This window comes from Xenia sp. Carnegie-2017, unplaced genomic scaffold (assembly GCF_021976095.1).
Source record: "Xenia sp. Carnegie-2017 unplaced genomic scaffold, XeniaSp_v1 HiC_scaffold_3, whole genome shotgun sequence".
Taxonomy (NCBI): Eukaryota; Metazoa; Cnidaria; class Anthozoa; order Malacalcyonacea; family Xeniidae; genus Xenia; species Xenia sp. Carnegie-2017.
Window position 1 is genome coordinate 9,558,890 of NW_025813493.1, and position 27,222 is coordinate 9,586,111.

Genomic DNA, 27,222 nt, shown 5'->3' on the forward strand with positions numbered 1-27,222 from the left:
AGACAAAATATATCTTAAGCTAGACTTAATTTTGATGGAACAATAGCGAGTCTAAAACTACAGCAAAAAAGCTACAGCAACTCGTGTACTTGCATGTATGTTATCTAAAGCACCTCAAAAAAATTTAACTAAAGGTAAAAATCTATTACTTGGAAATTCAAAAAGAGTTCCTTTTAGGAAAATACTTGATATTAAAATTGAGCTGCTATAACTTATTTCAAACCATCGCTGGATCCGCAACTAGCCTTTTTACGGCAGAAATAACAAAAACTGCTTTATCTGTCAACTGCGTAAACACTTTAATTCCTAGGAGTCCTTATCTCTTATTATATAAGATAACACAACACTTTCTATAAACTACTTATTCCAAAATACGCATTTAATATACAAATGGTCTTTCGCTAGAGTGAACAATTTGAATAAATCTCTTTAGTCTCTGAAGTTTTTCTTGCGCCTGTCTAGTCGATTCAACTATTTCAGTCTTTTTCTGGATTTGCGTCTGAAAGGAATAGTGATTTTTTTATTTGCAAATAAGAGTGTAAATGAAAAGTATAAGTAATTCAAAACTGACAAAGAAGATCCACCATTACACGTTTAGAGTGAGGGAGATTGAAAAGTGCAAGGGAAAGTGCTAGAAAAACAGGGAAGGTGGCAACATGCAGTAATGTAGGATGAAATGTGAGACATGCTGGGAAAGTAGGATACATGATGGGAAAGTGGGATACATGCTGGGAAGGTAGGATACATAATGGGAAAGAAGAATACATGCTCGGAAGGTGGGGTGTAATGTCAGAAAGTGGCATACATGCTGGGAAGGTAGGATACATGATGGGAAAGTGGCATACATGCTGGGAAGGAAGGATACATGCTGGGAAGGTAGGATACATGCTCGGAAGGTGAGATGTAATGTCGAAAGTGGTATACGTGCTGGGAAGGTAGGATGCATGCTGGGAAAGTGAGATACATGCTGAGAAAGTAGGATACATGCTCGAAAGGTGGGATGTATGGTCGGGAGGCGGTATACATGCTCGGAAGGTAGGATCTCGCATCGTAGGATGCATACTCAAAAGATGGGATACATGCTCGGAAGATGAGATTACATGATGGAAAAATGGGATACTTGTTGGTGAGGTGAGATGCATGCAGGGAAAGCGGAATGCATGTTCGAAAGCGGAGACATAGAGGAGAAAAGTAAAGACATGCAGAAGAAGAGCGGTGAATTAATGTCCACTTACCACAATAGCACTGCTTAATTCAGTAACCTTCCTTTGTAGCTCTAACTCCTCCAACTTTAATTCTTGATTCCGATTTAATAATTTCTGTTTCTCTTTGTCTTTTTCTACAACAAGAAATAGAAATGCTCTAAATTCATGTCTTCATGACTACTCGCATTTCTAAACATCTATTTAACAATGAATCTAAGATTGAAGCCAAGTTTCAGGTTATCAGATAACCGCTACATCATTTTGCATGATCACACAAAAAAGTACGCGGTGATTGATTCAATCTGCAATGCAGGGAGGCTAGATTTCGATATTCACACAACACAATTTGTTATAAGTTCCACAGCACTGGTTTTTCGTTGAAATCTAGTGGTGTCAGAAAATTGTTATTGTAGGGAAAATCAAACAATTGGACGATGTTAGACACATACCAGCTCTGTGTTTAAGATATGAATGGGCAACCGCGAGTGTACCAGGCCATTCCATTGGTTCTTTACTTCTCATGATTTCCTGTAGGAAGAAATTGTTTAAAATGACTGATCAAAATCTCAGGAAACAGTTGAACAAAATCAATTCTCTAATGATACGTCATAGAAAAAAAACGATGAATAGTATCTCAAAATGAAATTTCTAAACAGCTCTCCAATAATATGCATCGAAGAAAATGTGACTAATACCACAAAATGATACCTGTAAGCGCGCACAGTTTAACACAAACACTTCTCTAATGTTAGGCCATTGAAGAAACGATAAATACTATCTCAGAATGAAACTTCTAAACAGCTATCTAATAATTTGCCATTGAAGAAAATGTGACTAATATCTCAAAAAGGAACTACTAAGAATACAGTTTAACGAAAATACTTCTGTAATGATAGGCCATTGAAAAAAAGGCAACTAACATCTCAAAATAAGGCTTCGAAAAACATATTCTGACGGACAACACTTCTAAAATGACATGCCAATGTCCAGTCGATTGAACAAGCACGCGTGCAATTTCAAGAAAAAAACATGATTTTTTAAAGACAAAAAAAGCTACATATTCGACATAGCACACTAAGATGCAACGTTACTCCTGCAAACTCCAAGTTTACAAGTATTTTACGTTAAAACGACACATGAAAAACAGTGATCCTTGATAGTTAGGAATTCAAATACAATTGAGATGCCAAACTAAAAATTTTAATGTCTTACTCGACATTTGGGACACATCCACATTCCTGTAGGTATCGATGTGAGTGGCGGAGTGAGACATTTTAAATGATAGACCAGTATACAAGTATCACACATCAAAACTTCTCCACTTTGTTGACATACAGCACAATGGTCTTCGTGTTCTCCATCCTGAAAATTTTTGATTCAATTGATAAACGTATTTCAGGAGCAACCAAAATGTAATGTAAGTATGTAAGTAACTCGGGAATACTTCCATGAGATTTATGAATACAGCCGAAAAAATACAGTGAGAAATTTACGGGGGTAAGCATTAGATTTAAAGCAAGAGATGGAAGTCACTGAAAATTTACCCTCCCACGTAGCCGAAGGAACAGGGATACCAAATACGCACACCGCAAGTAGCTGAACAAAAACAATTGTGAGTTATTGTAATCAATACCACAATATACCAACCTAATATATACTTCTAAGAACTAAACCCTTCCCCCTGCCATAAAAATGTGAGATACATCCCTCAATAAGCAGACTTTGTTATTCAAGGTAAACAGTGTAGTAGAGCAGCAGTCACAAACCTGCAACAAATCCTCTGTATTCTCTGTTGTTTGATTTTCTGGCTCCTCTTTCGGTGATTTAAATCCATTGATGGGAACAAACACCGGTGAGGGCAACATGGGAGATTTTAAACTATTGTCACTGTTCTTTGACGCACGACCTGAGGATAAGACAGAATGAATGTGAGTGAAAAACGATTGATGGGAGCAAACACCGGTGAGGTCAACATGGGAGATTTTACACTATTGTCACTGTTCTTTGACGCACGACCTGAGGATGAATGTGAGTAAAAAACGTATAGCAAGAAAGCGCAACCGAGTTGAACAAATTGATAAAGGTGTGTATATGTACAATCTCTGTTCGGTCTGGGGTATATGAAGAAAGAACAGATTTCTATGTGCACTTGATGAAGAACAAGAGAGCTCCGCGGATTACAAATGTTCTGACAAGAATACACAACGTCTGCGGCTCTGAGTGGTTTTTGATTTTTTTTTTGTCTTAAAATCTATCGATGTTGGGTTCAGCTATTACGTTTCATAGTCTATACAAAATATATTAATCCTCTCATTATATTAATATATTATTAATATAATATATTATGCATATACTCTGATTAATATATTATGTATATACTCTGATGATGGCTTCGGAATATAGTCTATACAAAGTGACACAACTTAAGAATGAATAACTTCAACTCTCTACGTTGACTATTTTTGACAAATACAATCGAAAAATTTCATTACAATTATAACAAATTTCGCAATCGAAAGCAGTTTGCAAAAGAGATTTTGTAGGTTACCTCTTCCACGTTTTATTCCATTGGATGTTCGTTTTGGCTATGAAAAAAAAAACCATTATTATTACTCTAAACTTTTATCATGACAGCGTTTCGGTCGTATTCAGTTAACAAAATGTTACGTTAAACAATAATTGTGTTTAAGTCAGGCGGTTGTATTATAGCTACTTTATTATATGGCAAGCGTCGCTTCCGGCAAAATGGCACGCTTTGATTGGCTCAAAAACATTATTTTCCCGTAATCGACCACGGTCCAAAACGAGTAATTTTACAGTCAAATGTAAACACACAAAATTCGTTATGCAAACAGCAAAACGCAAAATAAACGAAACAAAAAAACATTTACGAATGTGATTTGAAAGAAAAACACTTGGAAAACAGTTTAACAATCCAGACGATACAATTTGAAACGATTTATTTTTTATGGACGAAAACTAGAAAAGTGAAAGTCAACCCGTACAAAACAGCAAGGATGAGAAAGAAAGCAAGCTTCGTTTCAGGTCGAATAATGCCATATAATAAACCTTTTAATAACCTCGTTTTCTCGGTCTTTACTGAGAAATATCGGATCTCCGCTTTTTTGCACAAACCTCGCCCCACGGGCTTGGTCTGTACAAAAATACCTCGGTCCGATATTTCTCCGTAAGGACCTCGAGCTCGGTTATTAAGGGCTTAAAATTGCACCTAGGATTCAAGTGATTTTGATTTGTGTAGCATGATAGTGTATAATGTGTTTATCTATGATGTGGGTATATAGTTCCCGACAGATCATACGACAATTTCTAATCAATATATTCAACCTAACTATTGTATCTATTGCAGGGTACACTAGTACCCTGTCTAAGGAAATGATTAGTAGAACTTAAAATAAATTCAAGTAACGAGACAAAATTGTAGATTAGTAAGTAAAATTGTTCAAGATCGCAGAACACAAGTAGTTTTTTCTTTTTTTAACAAATTTTCACAAAAATCCAGAGTGTACGTAGATTGATTTACTCATCGAATTCAGAGAAATCAATAATATCGACGCTCACAGAGCGGGGTAGGTTTGTACAAAAAGACAGAGGTCCGATATGTCTCAGGAAAGCCCGAGAAAGCGACGATATTAAAAGGTTTATTATATGGCATTATTCGACTTGAAACGAAGCTTTCTTTCTTTCTCGTTTTTGCTGTTTTGTACGGGTTGGCTTTCACTTTTCTAGTTTACGTATGTCAAAGTAAAGAAAAAAAATATTGCAAATCCTATTCTTACATATAATTCATAATAGGAAAGTTAAAAAAAACCACCTACGTATGCGTACAAAATATTTAGTACCTAAAAGCATTGACGTAATGGAATTTTTGGCAAGATACTTTATCAGTGAAGCAGTGAACTTACTTCATCAAAAAATTGAAATGAACTATACGGTGAAAATATGGCACTTGTTCTTCTTCTTCGTTCATTTTTCTGCGAGTTTATTTCTACGCAAAATAAAAAGAATTTCTTAATTTCAGTGGACAATGAAAGCAACTAACGCATAATTTATACAATTAAAATAAATTACAGTGCTCATCGCTTATGGTTTGACCATGCGCTCTAGTGATAACAGATTTCAAGGTAATAAAATAGCAAAAAAACGCGTGGACTATATACTATATAGGTCTGTCTTTATAGAAACAAAGTTTAATGTCCATGTGTAGTGTGGTTCGAGTACAATATCTTCCTCCGCCTCAAAGTTTCAAAATGGCGGCTATGACGTCATTTGACTTGGAAAAGCTCAGTAAAAAATTTATAACGCACCTCGACATTTTGAAACTGTTATAAGACCAAGCGTGGAAAGGAAATTCAGTTTCTAAAAAAATAAAAAGTTCTTTTTATCAAATGTTATGGCTAAATAGAATAAAACAAGCTAATAATATCAATTAATCACAATTGAGATTACTCTAGTCAACAAAATGAAAGAAATTTTACTTTAACAAACCACAATCACAATATCCCGGACTGAAAACCATTATGTTTATTCTTTTTAAGAGAATGTGTTTATTCTTCAACAGCAGATTGTTGGCATTATTGTGTTTCCAGAAATCCAATGTTTTTTTTTACAGTAAGTGAACACCAAAATTATATTTAAATTGCATGGCCAAACTTATGGGCTGGCAAAACTTCTGACCGTATCACAAGTTAATTAAAAGAAAACTTTCAGATCGATAAAAGCGGTAAATTTTCAGCAATGTAGGAGAGATGAATGGAAACTTGTTCACAAAAAATAAACAGACACAACATATTATTTTAGAAACAAATGTTTGTCTTACAATACCTCTAAATACATTTATCTAAGTACGTATTTTTGTCAACATTTGTTTTTTTTATAGAATGTTCTAAACCAATTAGGAAGCTAGCAGCAGTAAAATACTGAAAGAAATGATAATATTTCGACTGGCACGTCTTTGATTAACAGCAGACAAAAAAAACACCGCACTTTTTGTTCATCAAGACGGATTATTTCGAAACTTTTAAGGTAAAAACCTGCTAAAAATTATAACACGAAAAGTACATTTTATCGCACAAAAAGAACGACAAAATCATCTGGACGTAAATCGTACCTCTGTGTTTTGTTTTAATGGCGAACGAGATTCACCATTAGATGTGGTGGTCTGTATCCCTTGAGATATTTTTCTTGCTTCAGGTCTTCGCAAGACATTGTTGCCTAAATTATTACTTGAAACGGTTTGTATTCCCGTGGTAACCATGTTGGGTTTTTTAATGCAACTACGATCGTTCTTCAGATAATTGACGTTGTTATAGGTGGAAGTAGAGTGATGATTGGTTGTTTTTGGAACAGAGACAGCAGTTTTTGAATGCTGAAAATATCAAACAAAATTAACTCAAAAAAGCGATAACAAAGAACCGTGATCCAGTGCTGTAGAACTAAATTTATCAGGGGGGCTCTCTTGACGAAGCTGAAGCCATGAAATTATGAAAAATTACCCATTTCAAAGGTAAAAGGGGGCTCCTCCCCCAAGCGACCCCCCCCCCATTTCTACAGCACTGCCGTGGTCCCATTATTGTATTCTGATATCCATGAGGCATCCATAACCACTAATAAACAAGGCGTTTGGTCGGTTAGTATGATTCATAGGCCTTGCACTAGTAAGCAAGCAGTTTGTTAAATTGATAACTTGAAGAAAAAAATATGATGCTAGGAAATAGATCGAAATTTTCATTTTTGAGAGCAAACTAATACATGCTAAAGATGTTTGGCTTCCTGACTTCCACGACCTCGTTGAATAAAAGACAATGAGTATAATTCACAATAAACCACGAGAAAAAATCAAGCTGTACGTAGTAGAGATACGGATTATGGCAACAGTTACTGTAAACGGAGACTTTCACAAAAATATCAAGATACCTGCAAATTAGGCAATGAATTTCTTTCCATTGGTCCTGAAGTGAATTGATGCCGCAGAGCAGTATTGGATGGGTTGTGTGTCGATGAAGAAGTTAGTTCATGTGTGGCAGAGGCAGTTGTTTGAGTGACTATTGGGGAGCCATTCATACGTACAGCTTGCTCCGAATGACCTTTTTTTGGGTGCTATGAATATATGTAATGGGAATGTAGAACAGTGGAATATTAGTAAAACGCAGATTTACTTTAGTAATACACTTGATCACATGTTCGCGTGGAAAGTTTAAAATACTGTCATAGCGGTCATCTCAACTGTCTCACAACAACGCGTTTTCACGTTTCCATCTTTTCGTAACTCTCTAGATATTGTTTCTTGTGTATATCTACAGTGTGCAATCTCTCCTCAATTTTGGAGTCACCCTCTTTATTACATATCAATCTATTTTCTAGTTGTAATAAACAATACTTTATTTCTTTTCCAGTTCTACTAATTTAAAGTAACTCTCAAAAACCACTTGTCGTTGCTTCATTTTCTCAATTCAATCAATAGCTTAACACACCATGAAAAATCATCATAGTATTACTGGAGTGTATAAATGTATAACCCACAACTCCCTCCTGATGCATACTTTGATAAAGCATCAAAATCATCTCATTTTTGTCATATAGTACATGTTTTACACTAAACAGTCATTTCTTGGTGGATTCTTTCATTAACTTCACAAGCCTCCTGACTAAACATTCCTGCAGGGTAATTACACCACACAGGGACTGTTTGGCTGCCTTAGGAGCTATGCCCTTCCTTCTCAATAATTATGCCACCATTTTGAGATGATCTGATGTTTGCCACATGCAGTCTACAACACTAATAAAAACTATGATCTACAGTCCTTTAAACATCAATTACTATAAATAGTCTAATGGTCACACACATTATCCTTAACAATTATTCTTTTCACCAACTTTATGCGTTCCACTGAGTTCTTATTCATATTATCAAAACAAACAAACTTTTGGAGCAATTAGCTTAAAACTCAAAATGAAATTTGCAACAAGGGTTACAAATTTTTATTTTGAATAAAAAAGTGTGCTTACCTAAATAGCCTTTTCAAAACGTGACAATTTTACTATTATTTTACTTGTCTCTCAGTTGCCCAATGTCAAAATGATCATTGAAAACAATATGTGTTTTATGTCACCAGTTTTCAAATTTCCATGACAAGTATACAGAATGGTAATTTTGCAAAATTTATCAAGTCGGTTGAGACTGGTAATCACCGAAGTAAAATTTCATCTTAGTTTGTTCTGTAGCTTGTTTTTTGATGGTTTTCAAGTAGTGAGCATGGCATTTAAAGTTAAACTTAAAAGTTGAAATGTGTCAGCTATTACAAAATAATCACACTTTCATTCATATAATCTAGGGCTACAGCACATCCAAAGTTTTGAAATAAGATAAGACCTCATAAAAATTGCCAACCTGTTTTATTCTTATGTACCTAGATAAATTCCTGCAACAAATACTAAATAATAAACTAAACAAATAGAAACTACAACAGCCTTCCATGAACAAGAAATTATGTGATTAATTACTTTTATGATTAAACACAAACATGCTGTATCAAATAGTCAACTTACATCATTTTGTTCCTGTCCGTTGAGAGGAGTCGTAGCATTTGGTTGGATATTTTTCTTCAACAGCTGAACAACTTGTTTCTGAAAGTTTAAGTGCATACATTGAAAGTTGCATGGATAGTTACATTGAAAGTTGCATGGATAGTTACATTGAAAGTTGCATGGATAGTTACATTGAAAGTTGCATGGGCAGTTACATTGAAAGTTGCATGGATAGTTACATTGAAAGTTGCATGGATAGTTACATTGAAAGTTGCATGGATAATTATATCGAAAGTTGCATGGATAGTTACATTGAAAGTTGCATGGATAGTTACATTAAAAGTTGCGTGGATAGTTACATTGAAAGTTGCATGGATAGTTACATTGAAAGTTGCATGGATAGTTACATTGAAAGTTGCATGGATAGTTACATTGAAAGTTGCATGGATAGATACATTGAAAGTTGCATGGATAGTTACATTGAAAGTTGCATGGATAGTTACATTGAAAGTTGCACGGATAATTATATTGAAAGTTGCATGGATAGTTACATTGAAAGTTGCATGGATAGTTACATTGAAAGTTGCATGGATAGTTACATTGAAAGTTGCATGAATAGTTACATTGAAAGTTGCATGGATAGTTACATTGAAAGTTGCATGGATAGTTACTTTGAAAGTTGCATGGATAGTTACATTGAAAGTTGCATAGATAGTTACATTGAAAGTTGCATGGATAGTTACATTGAAAGTTGCATGGATAGTTACATTGAAAGTTGCATGGATAGTTACATTGAAAGTTGCATGGATAGTTACATTGAAAGTTGCATGGATAGTTACATTGAAAGTTGCATGGATAGTTACATTGAAAGTTGCATGGATAGTTACATTGAAAGTTGCATGGATAGTTACATTGAAAGTTGCATGGATAGTTACATTGAAAGTTGCATGGATAGTTACATCATCAGGTGAAAAACTAGAATGCTATTTGGGAGGAGAGGTGAGCATGCATATATTCAGCTCTGCCAAGCTGATTTCTTTTGAAATTCAAATTGCAAGCAAACCAAATCAGTCAAGCAGAGCTGAATACATGTATGAATACTCCCCACATATTAGCATTCTAGTCTCGTCATGGTATATAATACATTCATTGGTGTAGCTAGCCTGCAAGTTCATGGTCATGTTGTGTAACTATTTTTGTGTTCACTCAGTTCTAAAACAACTTGCTTGCTACATTGCTGCATACATGATAAATGCTATGTGCAAATGTATTCAGCTCTGGTTGGAAAAATATCACCAACGATTTTAAATGACCGTTCAACTTCTTAGTCACCTGACTCATTATTTTACTTTGCTAAACTGATAAATAGCAAACCAATGAAACTACAAGAAAAGTGAACTACGAGTGAGCCTTAAATACAAGAATTGTAAAGTTTGAATTTTATAATAATTAAATCCTTGTAAGGTTATTTTACACAGAAATGTGAAAAGCCTTTTTCTGAATGAATCCCATAATAAACCAAATTGAGGTAAAAATCATCAAAACTTCACCAACTTATAAAAAAATTTACCAAATCCAATCACTCTGAAAGTTAATCAAATGTAGCACAAAAAATTAAGCGTCAGAGTTTGTACCGAAGTCTAAATTAACGTCGATTTTACGTTTTACTTAGAAAATTGAATGTCAATAACATTACTCACCTGTTTTTCATTTAAATTCGTTAGTTCTGCTTGCAATGACTGCACTTTGCGCTGTATTTCCACATTCTTTGAAGGAGAAAAAGAAAACTATTCATCATTGAATGAATAAGGAATTGTCGACAGTAGTTCAGTTCATCGTGCATTTTACAGTTATACGTAATCTGCCGAAGACGTATATAGTAAAGTTTGCCTATAAAACAACGTTTTGCACTTTCATTTGGTTAATACATTTCATTTGACGCTAAATAGTAAAGTTTTAAAGGTTGCATCCTAATCACCTGTGGGTCTTTTTTCATTTCATTCACCCAAATCTATAAAAACATCATCGGTAGTCAAAGAGAGGTTAACGGTACAAATTGGCTAGGTGTATTAAACACCAAGTGCTACTTTATTTGTTACATTTATTAAAAATATTTTTCTTCAGTTGATCAAACACGACAAAAAATTTTCTCATTTCCTGCCCGAATGAGCTTTCTGTCAGGGAAAAATGCCAGCACATGACGACAGTGCTGAAATGCGGATTGAACTGATTGCAGTAATGTAATATTCATGTCAGGCGATACCCGTCGAAACCAGTCTGATATACAGACACTTGCAAATAGAATATTTAGTACACAAAATAATGTTCATCTTAAGCTACTTTTGGCATAAAATAGTTTACGAGATAAATGCAGACGATTCGCCAAACTTTGGGAAATATTTCTGAAGTTGAACTGAAATGAAACAGTTTTCAAGTCTATATAGGCAATTCGATAGGGTGTTCAGACAGACAAACGTTCCATATAGACATCTATAGACACGAAATTTCGACAACATTTTTTTACAATACCTGATGCTGGCGAATGTGACTTTTAAGCTGCTCTTGAATTTTCTCCAAATCCATGATTCAAGTCTACAGATTACCGAGCATTTGAGAATTCGGTTTCTCACACGAAATCTCGCATCTGATTAAGTGTAGTCAGTGCGTTGCTCAAATAAAGAAACGCTAGTTTCCGGTTTTCGACGAAGCTCGTCTGCTCTTCGCAGGTATCCGATCCGGATGCGACAATTATGAGGCACTTAACCGTATATAACGATTTATTTTATTTAGTAAAATTTTAGGTAGTAAAACTTCACAGTTTTCTTTGGTACTTACAGATTGATGCATGCATGATACATATGAATTCAGTTTTATTTTCGTATCACAATATTAAAAATGACGATATTTTTGATTTGCAAAATGGCGGGAAAGGGTGACTAATGCCCGGTATATTGTCCTCGTGTATGGTAATTATAAGCAGTAACAAACGTGGTACTTACGAAGAAAAAAGTAAAACTGCAACAATCGAATTAATACGAAAATGGCCAAAAGAAGTGCTGCAATTCAGATTAATGACAGTAATTGGGACGCTGAGGAAGAGAGCGAAGAGGTATTTGATTAATATGTTTTAGTATTAACACTATATTCTTCATACTGAAATCTTTTGTAATTGAAAAATGATACTTGACAGCCGAAATTTTTTAACCATACAATTTTTCGCGACTTTATAGCGTTTTATGTTTTTATCATGTTTCCATTTATTACTGTGCAGTTTTAGTGTTGTAAGAAAGTATGATGTTCTTCTTGATGGTGGCGTTATAAACACTTCATCATCCATGGGATTGTGAATTTGTGGTTCACAATTTCAAATGTGTTGATATTGAAGAGATGAAGACTGTTGGAAATCAGAAAAATACCATGCTCATTGCTTAAAAAAATGAAATACTCTTTTTGCTCACCTTGCACGGATGATGTGTTATTTGTCATTGAGTGCTGTCAAAAGTTATAATTTTCTGTTTCCCTTTTCTAGGCAGGTCAATTTAAAATTGCTGGTGCGGCAGAACTGAGTCAAAGAGTGTAGGTCAATGCTTGTGAAGTCCTTGCACATAAACCTGTTTTTGTTGTATTTTGTCTCCAGGACTGCTCTTATTGATAACAACTTATGTGTAGTGTATAGCTCTATACTGCTGTCTGAATGAAAACTGTAAATACTGTGTTGTTGGGCATGAATGATTAATTCAAACCCTCAATTTAAAAAAGACAGTGCGAATTGAATAGAGAGGCAAAAATTGTAAGCTGTTGTGGTAGCCATAGTTCTGTCCTTCTAGTGTATAATTTCATATTTTTGTTATTTAGCAATGCATACTTCTCCTCTGCACTTCATATTTACTTCTATATTTTTCGATTTTCATTCCACATTTAATAAGATGGCTCAAGATTTAGAAAAAATGACTTGTTTAAACTTGTCAAGTACACATTTCACCAGATATATCCTCATTGTTTCATAGTCTTGAACATTGCTTATCCCCCTTTACTCTCTCATTTAACCAGATATATCCTCATTGTTTCATAGTCTTGAACATTGCTTATCCCCCTTTACTCTCTCATCTAACCAGATATATCCTCATTGTTTCATAGTCTTGAACATTGCTTATCCCCTTTTACTCTCTCATTTCACCAGATATATCCTCATTGTTTCATAGTGTTGAACATTGCTTATCCCCCTTTACTCTCTCATTTAACCAGATATATCCTCATTGTTTCATAGTCTTGAACATTGCTTATCCCCTTTTACTCTCTCATTTCACCAGATATATCCTCATTGTTTCATAGTCTTCAACATTGCTTATCCCCCTTTACTCTCTCATTTAACATTTTCTAAAGAAAGCTCATTTATTTGTTAAATAGAATCAAGAAAGCCAAAAGACGTGTTCCCGAGGGTGAAGTATCTGTAAGTATTTCACATTGTTTTAGTTATTTTGATCAATGATCAAAGATACCGTAATTAGTTTGAACCCGGCAGTATCGTTACATGTTTGTAAAAGTAGATCGTCCAGGTTGGTAGAGTCATGAGAAGGACTGTTTTTGTTATTGTTGACTGACGTTTCGACAACCTTAGCGGTAGTCATCTTCGGAGTCAAAAAGATACCTTATTTATATATTCCATATTATGTTCTGTGTGTGGTGTGTGCTATATATATACGTATATTTATAAAATAACGTTTTAAAATCATTGGTGCTGATTGGTTGAATGTTCAAAAACTATGATTCTATAACTTGATGGAAACATGGGTATTTAATATTTGCAGGTTGCCCTAGAAATTTGTAAACAATATGTTACCGAAATTAATAAATACATCTTTTTAATTTGTTTGTAAAAGGCTGTTTTATAAATTTAATAGAAAACATATTTACTTGTTCTTGTTAACTGATTGAAGCACATCTGAAGGTTTGGGAGAAACTCAAAATTGCTTGGAAACACATGCACTTTGTGCTCGTATTTGCCACACAATTTCTCATTTCGCCCCGCATGTTTCTACATGGCTAAAACTATATTGAAACAAGAAAAATGTTTTCTGTTTCTTAAACAGTATACTTATTTACTGCACTGTATAAGTGTACAGTAAATAATTGATTATGTCAAATTTTATTATCGCTTTTTAGAAATATACCAGCAAAAATTTAGACTGTTTGAATCTCATGTCTAAAATCAACTGTGTGTTTGTGTTTAAGCAAAGTCTGTATAACTTTTGCATCTCCTATTTGTAGTAGCCTATGGCATTACTAGTATAGATAATTTGGGAGTGAGGACTACATTCATGTACATTGTAGTCCATGAATGTATGTATTTCATTTAAGAAATAAAAGATGTTTATAATGTCTTCACAGGCTTACATATGCAAACCATCTATAATGTGAAACAGATAAACTTAAAACAAAATGTTTAATTTTTACTTTAATATGTATTCATGATTGATTTGCAAATTCTTTTACTACACCACGTATGTGTAGTAAAATGTTAGTTACGTACACCTTGTATGGGTAGTAAAATGTTAGTTACGTATACCACGTATGGGTAGTAAAATGTTAGTTACGTACACCATGTATGGGTAGTAAAATGTTAGTTACGTACACCATGTATGTGTAGTAAAATGTTAGTTACGTACACCATGTATGGGTAGTAAAATGTTAGTTACGTACACCATGTATGGGTAGTAAAATGTTAGTTATGTACACCATGTATGGGTAGTAAAATGTTAGTTACGTACACCAAGTATGGGTAGTAAAATGTTAGTTACGTACACCATGTATGTGTAGTAAAATGTTAGTTAAGTACACCATGTATGGGTAGTAAAATGTTAGTTACGTACACCATGTATGGGTAGTAAAATGTTAGTTACGTACACCATGTATGTGTAGTAAAATGTTAGTTACGTACACCATGTATGTGTAGTAAAATGTTAGTTACGTACACCACGTATGTGTCCTAAAATGTTAGTTACGTATACCACGTATGTGTAGTAAAGTGTTAGTTACGTACACCACGTATGTGTAGTAAAATGTTAGCTACGTACACCATGTATGGGTAGTAAAATGTTAATTACGTACACCATGTATGGGTAGTAAAATGTTAGTTACGTATACCACGTATGTGTAGTAAAATGTTACTACACCATGTATGGGTAGTAAAATGTTAGTTACGTACACCACGTATGTGTAGTAAAATGTTAGTTACGTACACCACGTATGTGTAGTAAAATGTTAGTTACGTACACCATGTATGTGTAGTAAAATGTTAGTTACGTACACCATGTATGGGTAGTAAAATGTTAGTTACGTACACTACGTATGTGTAGTAAAATGTTAGTTACGTACACCACGTATGGGTAGTAAAATGTTAGTTACGTACACCATGTATGGGTAGTAAAATGTTAGTTACGTACACCATGTATGGGTAGTAAAATGTTAGTTACGTACACCACGTATGGGTAGTAAAATGTTAGTTACGTACACCACGTATGGGTAGTAAAATGTTAGTTACGTAAACCACGTATGGGTAGTAAAGTGTTAGTTACGTAAACCACGTATGGGTAGTAAAGTGTTAGTTACATACACCATGTATGTGTAGTAAAACGTTAGTTACGTACACCACGTATGGGTAGTAAAATGTTAGTTACGTAAACCACGTATGGGTAGTAAAGTGTTAGTTACGTAAACCACGTATGGGTAGTAAAGTGTTAGTTACGTAAACCACGTATGGGTAGTAAAGTGTTAGTTACATACAACATGTATGGGTAGTAAAACGTTAGTTACGTACACCACGTATGGGTAGTAAAGTGTTAGTTACGTAAACCACGTATGGGTAGTAAAGTGTTAGTTACGTAAACCACGTATGGGTAGTAAAGTGTTAGTTACGTACACCACGTATGGGTAGTAAAATGTTAGTTACGTACACCACTTATGGGTAGTAAAATGTTCTTGTTTTTCAAATTCACCATTCTTCTGATATTATCCTGTAGACCAATAGTTTCAAAGGTTTCCAAGGATTTGGCACCACGGAGAAAATAGGACAAAAAACTACTTCAACATTTGCCGGCTTTCAAGGCTTTTCAAAACAGGCTAAAAACAGGTACAAAATATAACTGTTTACAAAGACCATTCAAGGACTTTGAATGATTCATTGTTATTTTACTTATAAAACAACGTGAACATTATTCTTACAGAAGATGTTTCCATGAACGTAAACGATTCAAAATCTGATGGAAAAAACGTCGATGTAAACGATGTTTACATGACTAATGTGAAACGTCTTAATGAGGATGTTTGCGAATGGATAAAAAAGCACATCTCTCAAAATCCATATGTTGATCTATCGCCAGTTTTTAAAGACTATGAGAAACATTTATCAACTCTTGAGAAGAAATATCGTTCATATTCTGTGGATGACTGCGATAATAAAACTATGGCTACTGCTGTTACATTTCCAACGTCAATTTCTACTGCAGCGTCTGTAAATTCTTCTGCCTTCACTCCAACATATGGATGTAAGTTATTCTCCATATCTGTCTGTGGAGCACTGGTATATTTATTTGACTTAGCTAAGACTATTGATATGTACGTTGTACATGGTTGTACATGGATTACATGGGAAATACTAAATTGTGAAGCCCACTGATATGATGCAGCGCCATATTAAAATCCCACTCAAATGAGTATTTTTAAGGAAGTGATTTTGACATCGATAGCCTTAGATTTTGAAGTGTTATTACAGCGGAAAGCTTGGTCCTTAACTTGAACAGTTGATCTCAATTTACAAAATTAAAATCAATGCAGCAAGTGTAGAAAACATTTCCTTAGTTGCTTTCCATCAGCGTTTGTTGTTTTCAATCTGCGCACAGCATCATAACACGAATCAAATCAATTAAAATACATTTTCTCAACTTCGTGACTATTCAAAATGGCGACCTTTTTTCGTTTCCGGCTTCAAATTTAATTTGAGATGTGCGATCCATCTACGTAATATAGCTACGTACCTGTAACAAGACAGGTTGTTAGATACATCTCGTGAGCTTTTTGTCATTATTGACTCGCAAATGCGCTAAACAAAAGAGATGTATAACATTACTCCTGATTTTATTCTCTACTTGCTTCTTCTCTGCTTTCATAAGAATTATTAAATATACTGGATATTTATTAATGTCGTTTCAGCGAGCAATCTAAGTCCGGCAACATCAATACCATCAACCAATAATACGACAGAACCTGAGGACGAACCGAAAACACAAAGTCAAATCAAGAGGTACGTATTGAACGATGTTTTGTGTGGGTTATGTGGCAAATTGCGTGTGAGAAATGTTATATACCGCTAGGTCCACCAGGAAAATAACACGTAATTATATGTTCTTTTCATTTTGAGATTCATATTCATGTCTCTTGTTGCCATTGTAACAGAGTTGCCAAACAATTGAAATAAAATACATGGAACGCTACCTGAAGCAAATAATTGAAGCCAAATCTTACACCAGACACACGCGATTTTACCCCAGACTCGCGTGTCTGGAGTAAAGTCACGGCTTCAAAAAATTATTAAGCTTTCGTTTTACAAGTAGCGTTCCGTGTATTTTCTTGCAATATGCAAAACTGTGTCTTCACAAACACGCGTTGATTTTAAAATATAAGAAAAGAACTTATTATACGACGTATTTGCAAGTTCTCTATTTCATTAGGTTTATATTGAACTTGTTTTTTGTGCGATGCGATCTTACTCAGATCAACAAAGCGTAATGGAACTAAATATTTTCTGTGTCATTCTAAATTGACATGATACTTTTTCACCATTTCAGTTCGCCAGAAGAAGATGCTTTTTTCTCACTTCGTTGCAAACTCTTCTTTAAAAAGACAGATGATTGGTCTGAACTTGGTGTAGGAATGTTAAGCTTAAAGAAAATCTCCGATGAAAAGATTCAGGTGATAATACGTAATGATACTGCCTTGGGTAAGATTATTCTTAACGTCATCATTAATGAATCGACCCCCATGTCGAGATCGGGGAAAAACAATGTGTTGCTTCTAAGCGTGCCAAACCCGCCCGTATTTGGTAAAGAAGGCGATAATTCCAAGCCTGTCAGTTATTTAATCAGGGTAAAAAGTGCAGAAAATGCCGAAGAACTTCTCACGAAAATGAAGCCATTGTAAACGTGTGCTGATTACAGAAATATGTGGTTAATCATGTCATCAAGTTCAGTAGAGAAGTACTTGACGGAGTCGTGGTGATGATTTTGTCGATTCTTAATGGAAGGATGATTAGTAAAAAAAGATTTGTAGCTACCTGGGGGCTACTTGGTGAAGTTTTGTAGAATACTAAGGGTTTTTAAAAGAGTGATAATATTTTACTGTAAGACTAAATGGCAACATCTCAAAAATGGCACCCTGAGTTGAACAAACGGAGCTTACTAAATCTGGACAATCACGAAGATGGAACTTTTGCCCACTTATAAACTGCATATATAAATTGCTGAACTCATGCAAACCTTTTGTAGCTCTGTTTTACATACCTTTATTAAAACCTGTGGTTAATATCTATGCTTTCACACTTTGCTAGTGGATTTATTTGTGGCAGTTGTTGTTTGAGACTGAACTCGCGTTGCTTCCGATAAGTTTATTTATAACATTCAATGAAAACTTCTACATTGCAAGAAACTACAAAAACTACAAGTAAGCACATGCTGATACAGGTATTTTACGTAAAAGACGCTACATGGTTGGTTGATAATAATCTATCATGAGATTATGTTCACAATGTAAGGGTGACATTACCAATTTACTACTCTTTCCTTATTTCATTGTAAGGACCTGGCTTGGCAAACACTTTACATTACACTTATACATATGGCAGTGTCATTTTGGCTACATAGAAAATGTTGAAAATGATCGAATTTAACTTTACTTGTTGTCTTTCTAAGTATATTTACTAAGTTCTCTTTGTTGGCAATTAATTAAGTTCATTGTTACGCGCTACCTGCACTTTGCTTCTAATGAAATGGTTTTTAATTTCTATGTGTTTAGACGTTGTTTTTTTTTGAAAAGCGGGTTCTTTGCTTATATTATTTCTCCTTAGTTGTGTGGTTTGATTTTCGCGCTACTGTTCTCTTCCACTATGCTTAAATCACTGCACCCAAGCTAAAGCTGTACACTCTGTTTTACATGCAGAAAGTAAAACCATTTGCTTTTTTCTATTCTTTGAGGATATCAGAGATCCTTCTTCTGATATTGGAAAACCATTTCTTTCACTACCCAATCTAAATGTTTACTCGTTATCTTGTTGTGAAATATTTGGTAAGTTGTCTTTGCTTGCAGAAAAACTTAAGCTCGGTAAGTCGCGCTGTATTTCGCTTCTATTGAAGTGGTATTTGATCTCCATGTGTGTTTAGACCTTTTTGTAAAAAGTGGCGTCCTTTAAATTGCTAATTTTAGTTCCATTGATTTTTGCGCTTCTGTTTTCTTCCACTATGCCTAATTTGCAACATAATTGTTATAAAAATTTACACTCCGTTTCACAAATAGAAAGTAAAACCATTTAAATCTTTCAACAAGGCTCCATCTACAAACATAAAGTTTACGTGACGGTCTGCGAGTGATTGCCTAAACCTTTCCCCGGTCAAGTAATTATTTAATGTTTCATTCCAGTTTCTGCCGCTTTGTTTGAGACCATACAGGGCCTTACTCTGTATTTAATTTGTCAACGAACTTTTCTCCTATCCTAGTCCTATAATTTAAATAACCCTTAATTTACTCAAAACAAACATCACTGTCAACTGAATATGCCCACCACAATATAGATATCTTGACAGAATGTCCACTAGTGTCGGAATCTTTAATGTTCGTGTCCCTCACTTTTATGAAGCATTTTCTAAGAAGACACGCCTTCCAGAAAGATACTTCCGCTAGATCGCAATAGAAAATATAGATGTTTTTACAAATATATTGATTTGCACTAAAAAAGCTTGGAACCTTATTTTATTCAAAAGATGAGAACTCTTTGTAAAAATTGATAACTCATGGTAATCACCAAGACTGACTCGGGTGATCCGCCTCTAAATAAGAATTTGCTACGTTATTTAATATATAACGTTAATCAACTGCACGCTCACTCGTATTAGCAGTTATGCTATGCTGGCTGGCTTATTTTTGACTTAAGATGTGTACCTTCCTGTCTTCTCAACTTGATCGTAAAGTTTTCTGTCCAATTTTTTAGTTTCTTGCTCTCAATTGCAGCAGGTACATAGTACAAAGTGATGGGCATATTTCATTATCCGTTTTACTTTTGTCAATCATAAATTTATCGACTCCATCAAAAATTTTAACTTGCTCTATTTTCATGATTTCTGAGTGATATACTAGGTAAGCTGGACTCTTCTTATCACATCCCACAAAAATGCCTCTTTTACCTCTGGGCTCGAGCTTTCTGGGATTCACTACGTAGAAGCAAAACACACTGAACTGAACCCATGCCTTTTACTAAATTAGACTTGAATCTCGTTAGATCCACACCTGCAGTTATTTCAAAACTATTATTGCTACACCTGTTTGCAATATAGGCAGATGCCATTACTGCATAAGTTTACAAAACTGCGGTAATTTTGATTCTACTGGTAACCATCTGGCCATATTGAATAAATTTAACCAGTCTCTCTTATCCATCCCATTTTAGTAAGGCAAATAAGTCTCAATGAGCAATGTTTCCTGCTTGATTAGACTGTTACTTAAAAGAAATTTGAAGTCATATCCTGCAAAATCTCCTCAATTATCACTTTTGACAAATTTCAGTTTTCCTTTTGTTGCAATTTCAGCAAGAAATTCAATAAACATCTCTTCACATTATATATTCGAACAAAAGAATATTTAGCTACATAAAACCACGGCTGTTAATTGTCTCATTTCACAACTAAATCTGGGCTTGAGCTCGAGATGTCAAAACAAAACCGCAATGAAATGAAAACATTGACACAATACAAAAATTACGAAATAATCTGATAGGACCTTCACAAATCAGCTCAAAAATTAAACGAATCTCATTTTAATACATTACAATTCACTTGATACTTTTCCTATTTAATCTTTACGATCAGTAATCAATAGAGGTTTAGAAAGGCATTAATTTTGAAGAAATCTTTTCTTAATGTTAAGACATATAGAAATGTAGATCCAGGTGCCAAATGATGCGTAAATATTTTCAAATAATACCTGTCTCAGTAACTTGTTGCAAAAAAGATCAAAGTGATTTGATTTCATAGAACATTCCACAAAACCAAAAAAAAATTTTTTGTGATGTTTTTCAGGGTAAATTACACACAATAAAAGTTCTCTTTATTGCATATCCTTTCCCCCGTTCGTGTTACGTTGAAACAGGGTTGAAAAATTTGACATTTTAGTGCTTTTATCTCAGGTAACTTAAATATTAAGGTATGGTATTTTGAAAAATGAAGTAGAGAATACTTGATTACAAAACGTTTATTTATTGTTTTTCTCGAAAATTTTTAAGATCTCATTTTGAACTTCTACGAATTTTTCATCATCAACAAAACTTGAAAAAAGAGGCAAACATAATTTTAAGTACTCTTCCTCGATGTAAGAGAGAATGAAAAAAGATAGACAAAGAGTTATCATAAATCGACGCAACTTACCTTGAAACTAAATGTAGTTTTAGTACGTTCATCAAAAACATTATGGCGAAACAAACTTTGCACTTCGTTTTATTTGACTATTTTTTTAGTCTGTGTTCGGGCATATACCATCTAATTTAGTATGGGCAAGATAACACTTCCAGGAAGCTATGTAGCTATGTGTGTAACACATCGTCGTTGACGCTAGGTTGTTACTACTAAGCTATATGTTTGCCAGGTTGCCAAGCGTAGTCGTAATAACACATTGAACTAAAACACATGGAACTCTACTTAAAGCTAATAATTGAAGCCAAAGACCAAATCCTAAACCTGCCACGCGAGATTTTACCCCAGGCACGCGTGATTAGTGTTTCGAGATTCTCGCGCGGGGTAATAATTGATTGACTTCACAAGCGTGTCTGGGGTAAAATCTCGCGTTTCTGTGGTAACATCACGGCTTAAAAAAATTATTAGGGTTCTGTATTACAAGTAGCACTCCATGTATTTTAATTAAATGTTATAACACCATCTGCAATCATGTCGCTATGTCGTTATGTTTTTGAGGTGTAAGGACCTAACGACGAAGATTACAAAGGTTTGATCAAATTGTAAGTGTTCTTTACAAAAAAAAGGGTAAAAAAAGTCGTTAAACTCTTTACTTAGGCATGATGCAATGAAAATGTCTCATGTTTTGATCTAGGATAGTAAATGTAGTCTATTGTAAACAGAAATAAAACTTAATCATTTTACTTTTTATAGATTAAGATAATATGTTTATTTACTTTATATGATAATATGGTTGATTATAGCTTGTTTACACGTAGTTTTGTACTACAGATACATTTCAACAATGGATAAAAATGTCAAAAACACAGCATTTCTACATAAACTTTCAAATTCTCCACGACACATTTCACGAAAAGCATCTTCGATTAAAATTAGGGTTTTAATGTATTTCTTTGACATGATTCCCCATCACTAGGATCTCTCGTCATTATCTATAAAATTTTATAAAATTTAACTCTCAGAAAAGTGATTTCCTGCTTTTAGTATATATGAAAGAATATAGGAAACCCTATTCATGATCTGAACGAGAAAAAATTCGGAAATTTTGGCCAATTTTAAGTTTTCTCCGTAAATACTACTTGTGTTTGCCAAGTCTCACCAAAATCAAATCAAAACAGTTTCATTCATTGTCATTATCATAGTATTGTTCCTTGGTAGCAAAAGAAATATGAAGCACGCCATTTTTTGCAATGAAAATTAAAAGAACAACACAATGCACCACAAAACTTAATGCATCATCTTTCTTCCTGTGTGCAAGAAGTACTATGCATGGGGCATGATAATACAAGCAATGTTCAAAGAGAATACCAAGTCACGGTAAAGAATCAGTACCAGGTAAAGAATCATTTCCAATTGGGTAGTATGATTCAATAATGCAGAATGTAACAGATAACAATGAGAACATACACATGATTGATGAATACATAAAACTGTGTGCATTATTTATAGCTTTTTCCACAGCTGCTGCAATTTGGCTGTGCTATTCACAAACTGAAAGGGAAGTATCAGACAAACACAAAGCAAATGCATTTTGAAAACATGTAAATCCTCATCCTTATGTTTTTTATGAGTTAATGGATGGGTTGCATAATATTCAGCATTCTAAAAAAATTCAATGCTGGTAAGGCAACATAGATACACACAGTTCTCTTCAGGCGGTGTACTAAACATAAACAAGTATTTGCAATATTCAAAGAAAGAAAGTGATAAATACCAAATCTACATTTACTTTCAAGCTACATAAAAATGATAAGAGTACTCGGTGTATATTATAAACACATATTTTGATAAATCAGAGTAAAGGTCATGAATAAGGTGTTTTCAGTGGAGCTGGTTGATGATGTTTGTATGAAAATCCAAATAGTGTAAATAAGTTGGTAGATTTCCTGCACAGTCGAGTATCGAAACTATGTAGGCAGTGTGCGAATTAACTGTGTGCAATGTGCAATTTGCACATCAATTTAGCTTAAATGAAAACATTTGCACATCACTTTTTCAAACGATATGCAAAAAACTTGTTTATTGATTACTACCAAATAAGTTGAAAAAAGTTTTCAAGCTTAATCTTTACTGATCTTTACTTTATAAACTAGTGCGCTGCACGACATTAAAATCCATGTTGACACAATGTCATCAAATTTTAAAGACGTTGTCACTTTGAGACTGTTAAGTCTGCCAGCATTCAACATACATGGTGCTTATGTGCTTATGAAAATAGGAGTGTAATAAATTATTAATGTCAATTTTTGCATTTGCGTTGTTTTGTAAACCTGTTGCGTACTGTTTTTGGCAATTGGCATTTGAGTATTTTCAGTAAAATCGGGAAATATGTTGATATTGATTCTTAAAGGAAGATAAAAAAAACTTAATTAAGCCAAATTTGAAAAATAACAAAAGGGAGTTCTGATTTTAAATAAGCCTAACATGAGAAAATGAAGCCAATTTGGCTAAAAATATTAAGCCAAATTTGGCTCAAATATTAAGCCAAACTAGCAACATTGATCAGCCATAATTTTTGCTTGTACATATTGCTTGTAATATGACATAAATATGATGTTTTTTGTCGTAAGCAAACATGAAGGATGTTACTGTTAAGAATCAGAAAGGGAAAGTCTATTCGGTTATTCTCTTTTAACTTTTGTCTTTCTTGCCGTTTTGGTCGAAAGGTTGTAGCTACCAGAAAAGTTAATATAGTAAAAAAATGGATGGGAACATAAAATGCTGACTGGTTTGAGTACTGGGATGATGGCCACTTGGTGAATTTATGGCGCTGTAAAATTTGACAAAAAAGAGGAGAGAATAACATGCGCAAAAAATTTCTCTAATACATTATTAACTTGACCAGCGATTGTAACGAAAAATACTGTCGTAAATCATATGAATTTGTTCACGTTTAAAAATACTAATTTAGCAATTAGCGCTATATAATAATTAACGTAACATCGATTTGATTATGTCTCTAAAAAAACACTTTTTATTAAAAAAAAACTGCGCATCGTTTTTTCTCAACTTATTCGCAGACTGTATATAGGTAGTCTATCATAGCACTTTGGTGTCACATGAAAACATAGTGAAACCATATTTATAAACTAACACAAACACCAATTAATAACACGTACTTCATAACATCTATAATCGTAAATAATGTTCCTTTATTGGTGGACAATTTTCTTTGTAAGGTTAATGGTTAGGTTTCATAGGTATATCATAGTTTGAAAACACTGTAAATCCACAAGTAATCAATTCATCGTGTATTATTCAATTTTTTGCCAGACCAAGAAATGCATAATAAAGTTGGCTTGAGTTATGAATACACTATCATCATGTAACCTAGCCTAAAACAGTAGAAGACTCATAAATATTTTAACATCAAATAATTAAATCTTAGGAAACTGTACTTTTCAAAATTCGCACAGCTGCAGTGTAATTTGTTTACAATCACCTACACGATTTTGTCCCTCAGGAATAGCTTTTTCGCACTGTTCTCAAAGCAATATTAAGTCACTAGTGATATCCTTCGAGTTATAATTCCCAAAAAGCTCGATGACTTTCGATAAAGCAATGGAATCCATGTTTTTAAGCGAAATTGTCGAGAATATTGTCCGAATATAAACTGACAACATGCACGGCACGCGTAAGTCGATATTAGGATTAAGTAATTTTTAATTCAATCGAATTACTATGAAATTGCGCAATAAATATTGCGCAACCGTGGCCAACTGTGATCTGCTACAATCAGGTGATCAAAATTGTGAGTTTTAATTGGTTGGACACTATTTGGAATTATGTCACTGTAGTCAAAAATGCCGAAATTGCGCAAGAAAGCGATCACTGACCGTGTCAAAAGGTAAGATTTGCTGTCGCCTTTTTAATCGTAACAGCAAAACTGGAATTCGAACAGCAATCGAGTTATCGTTTTGTAGGATAATCGGATTACATTAGACAAATCTAAGCGGCGGAATAATACGACGATTTATAAAATCTGTCGCTTAAATGCAAATTTTGAGTACGTCAACAAGTGCATTTCATGTGTTTTTTTAGTATTTTTGGTTAAAAATAGACTCAATAAACTGAATAAGCTAAGAAAATTTATGTTTTATGTCTGAATTTCAAGATTTTTTGTTGATTTCTGACTGTGTCCAGTGCCACATTGGATACCTCATGGATCCGCCCCTGTATAACATGTATTTACCGGCTGGGAGGTCAGTCTACGGAGAAAATATTTTCACAAGGTCTACAACTTGATGTTGAGACTAAATTTGGATGCCTTCAATTCGACTCTGAAGATGACTACCGCTAAGGTTGTCGAAACTTCAGTCAACAACGAGAAAAACAATCCTTCTCAGGACTATACCAACCTGGACGATCGACATTTACAAATATGTAACATTCTGCCTACTCGTTCAACGATTTACAACGCTTTCGATTCAATTTTATAAATGAATGATGAACTTGACTGAATGAATGACAGAGATGAAAAATCTTACGATAAACTTTAGAACTTCAACCTGCTTCATTCGCCAAAAAAATTTAGCCATGTACCTTCTCAGATATACTAGTTAAAAGCTTCGCTTCGGTCTTTTGTCTATTTTTTGCAGGGATCTCTTTTATGGGTTTTGATAGTAAAACATTTGTTATAGAGCATTTATAAAAACATATTAAAAAACATTCTAATCGTCTGCAATAATAAGGATCCCTTTCACGTGTTCTACTGCAATCAGAGGAGACTACGACTTGTGTCCAAAAATTCCTCAACACAAAATGTTTGCATTTATTGACAGTACTTTATGGAAATATTTATGCTCTTCGAAGTAGCTCTTAAAAGTAGCTACGACGCGTGCAGAATAGCCAAAACTTTTGGTGATACTAAGTACTTCATACGACTGCAATTTGATTTCTATAATTAAAATATGGACTGTGTCGCATTACCTATCAAAATCTTAGACATTTTGGTTCACGCCCTTGACAAGAAGAAATCTTTGAATCTTTGATTTTCTCGCACTTTTGCATTTAAAAGAAATTTATATGTCATTTCAAATGAAATTTGGGCATTGTCAGAAGTTTTCAAAGAAATTACAAAATAATATTAGCAAACCAATTTCTATAGAATGTTATTCTGTGTGCGTTTTACTTTGGACAGTTTTTTAAACTATGCTCTATTAATTAGCTATTTAATTCATTTTCTTGTGCATTTCTGACAAGTGTCACTAAAGCTCACCCCCTTTTTTTGATAACCTGTAACCCTCTCCAAATACGCCGGTTCTACTTGCTGAGGTAGGCTGGGTTGCCATGAGAATTTGTGATGCATATGGAGAATATTTTAGAATTTAATGAAATGAGTGTTCAAAAGTGGTGGTTAGAGAAAAATTTTAGAATTTAAGACTTTAGAACTAACAATTAAACAAACTTTGCAACATTACAAAAAAATGACAGTGCTAAATTTTGTGATTAAAAGGGCATCCATGAATTAACTAATTACAAAGTAACTCAAGAAAGAAACTAATTCACGGAAACATATCATTCACTATTTATGTTAACCTTTAATAGCTAGGTACTTGAAAAATGGCAATTGCACTTTTGCACTACACATAATCTTTTGACCATATGTGTTAACTCAAATGACAGAAGACATATTTTAAACCAACAGACTAAGAATATTATAAACTATGACGTGGCGTTTACTTAAGAAATAAAAGTTGTTTAATGTGTTTGCACAGGCTTATGCCAGCCCCGAGGAGACCTTT

At 34.0% G+C, this 27,222-nt stretch overlaps 3 protein-coding genes across 3 annotated transcripts; 2 read left to right on the plus strand and 1 right to left on the minus strand.

Annotated features, from left to right (window-relative positions):
• Positions 1-274: 274 nt before the first annotated feature.
• LOC124454595 (PHD finger protein 21A-like) lies at positions 275-11,423 on the minus strand. The gene is made up of 14 exons (XM_047005371.1): positions 11,280-11,423; positions 10,729-10,761; positions 10,451-10,516; positions 8,772-8,849; positions 7,140-7,322; positions 6,334-6,591; positions 5,531-5,582; positions 5,129-5,211; positions 3,754-3,790; positions 2,972-3,111; positions 2,418-2,567; positions 1,655-1,733; positions 1,236-1,339; positions 275-499 (listed from the first exon to the last, which is right to left on the minus strand). Exons 1-14 carry the CDS (start codon positions 11,331-11,333, stop codon positions 380-382), a joined length of 1,437 nt encoding a protein of 478 aa, XP_046861327.1. The 5' UTR covers positions 11,334-11,423; the 3' UTR covers positions 275-379.
• LOC124454190 (nuclear pore complex protein Nup50-like) lies at positions 11,416-15,892 on the plus strand. The gene is made up of 4 exons (XM_047004995.1): positions 11,416-11,859; positions 12,280-12,326; positions 13,158-13,200; positions 15,770-15,892. Exons 1-4 carry the CDS (start codon positions 11,791-11,793, stop codon positions 15,890-15,892), a joined length of 282 nt encoding a protein of 93 aa, XP_046860951.1. The 5' UTR covers positions 11,416-11,790.
• Positions 15,893-15,975: 83 nt separating this feature from the next.
• Positions 15,976-18,355, plus strand: LOC124454379 (nuclear pore complex protein Nup50-like). Its single transcript, XM_047005189.1, has 3 exons — positions 15,976-16,294; positions 16,959-17,049; positions 17,594-18,355. Exons 1-3 carry the CDS (start codon positions 15,985-15,987, stop codon positions 17,943-17,945), a joined length of 753 nt encoding a protein of 250 aa, XP_046861145.1. The 5' UTR covers positions 15,976-15,984; the 3' UTR covers positions 17,946-18,355.
• Positions 18,356-27,222: the final 8,867 nt, after the last annotated feature.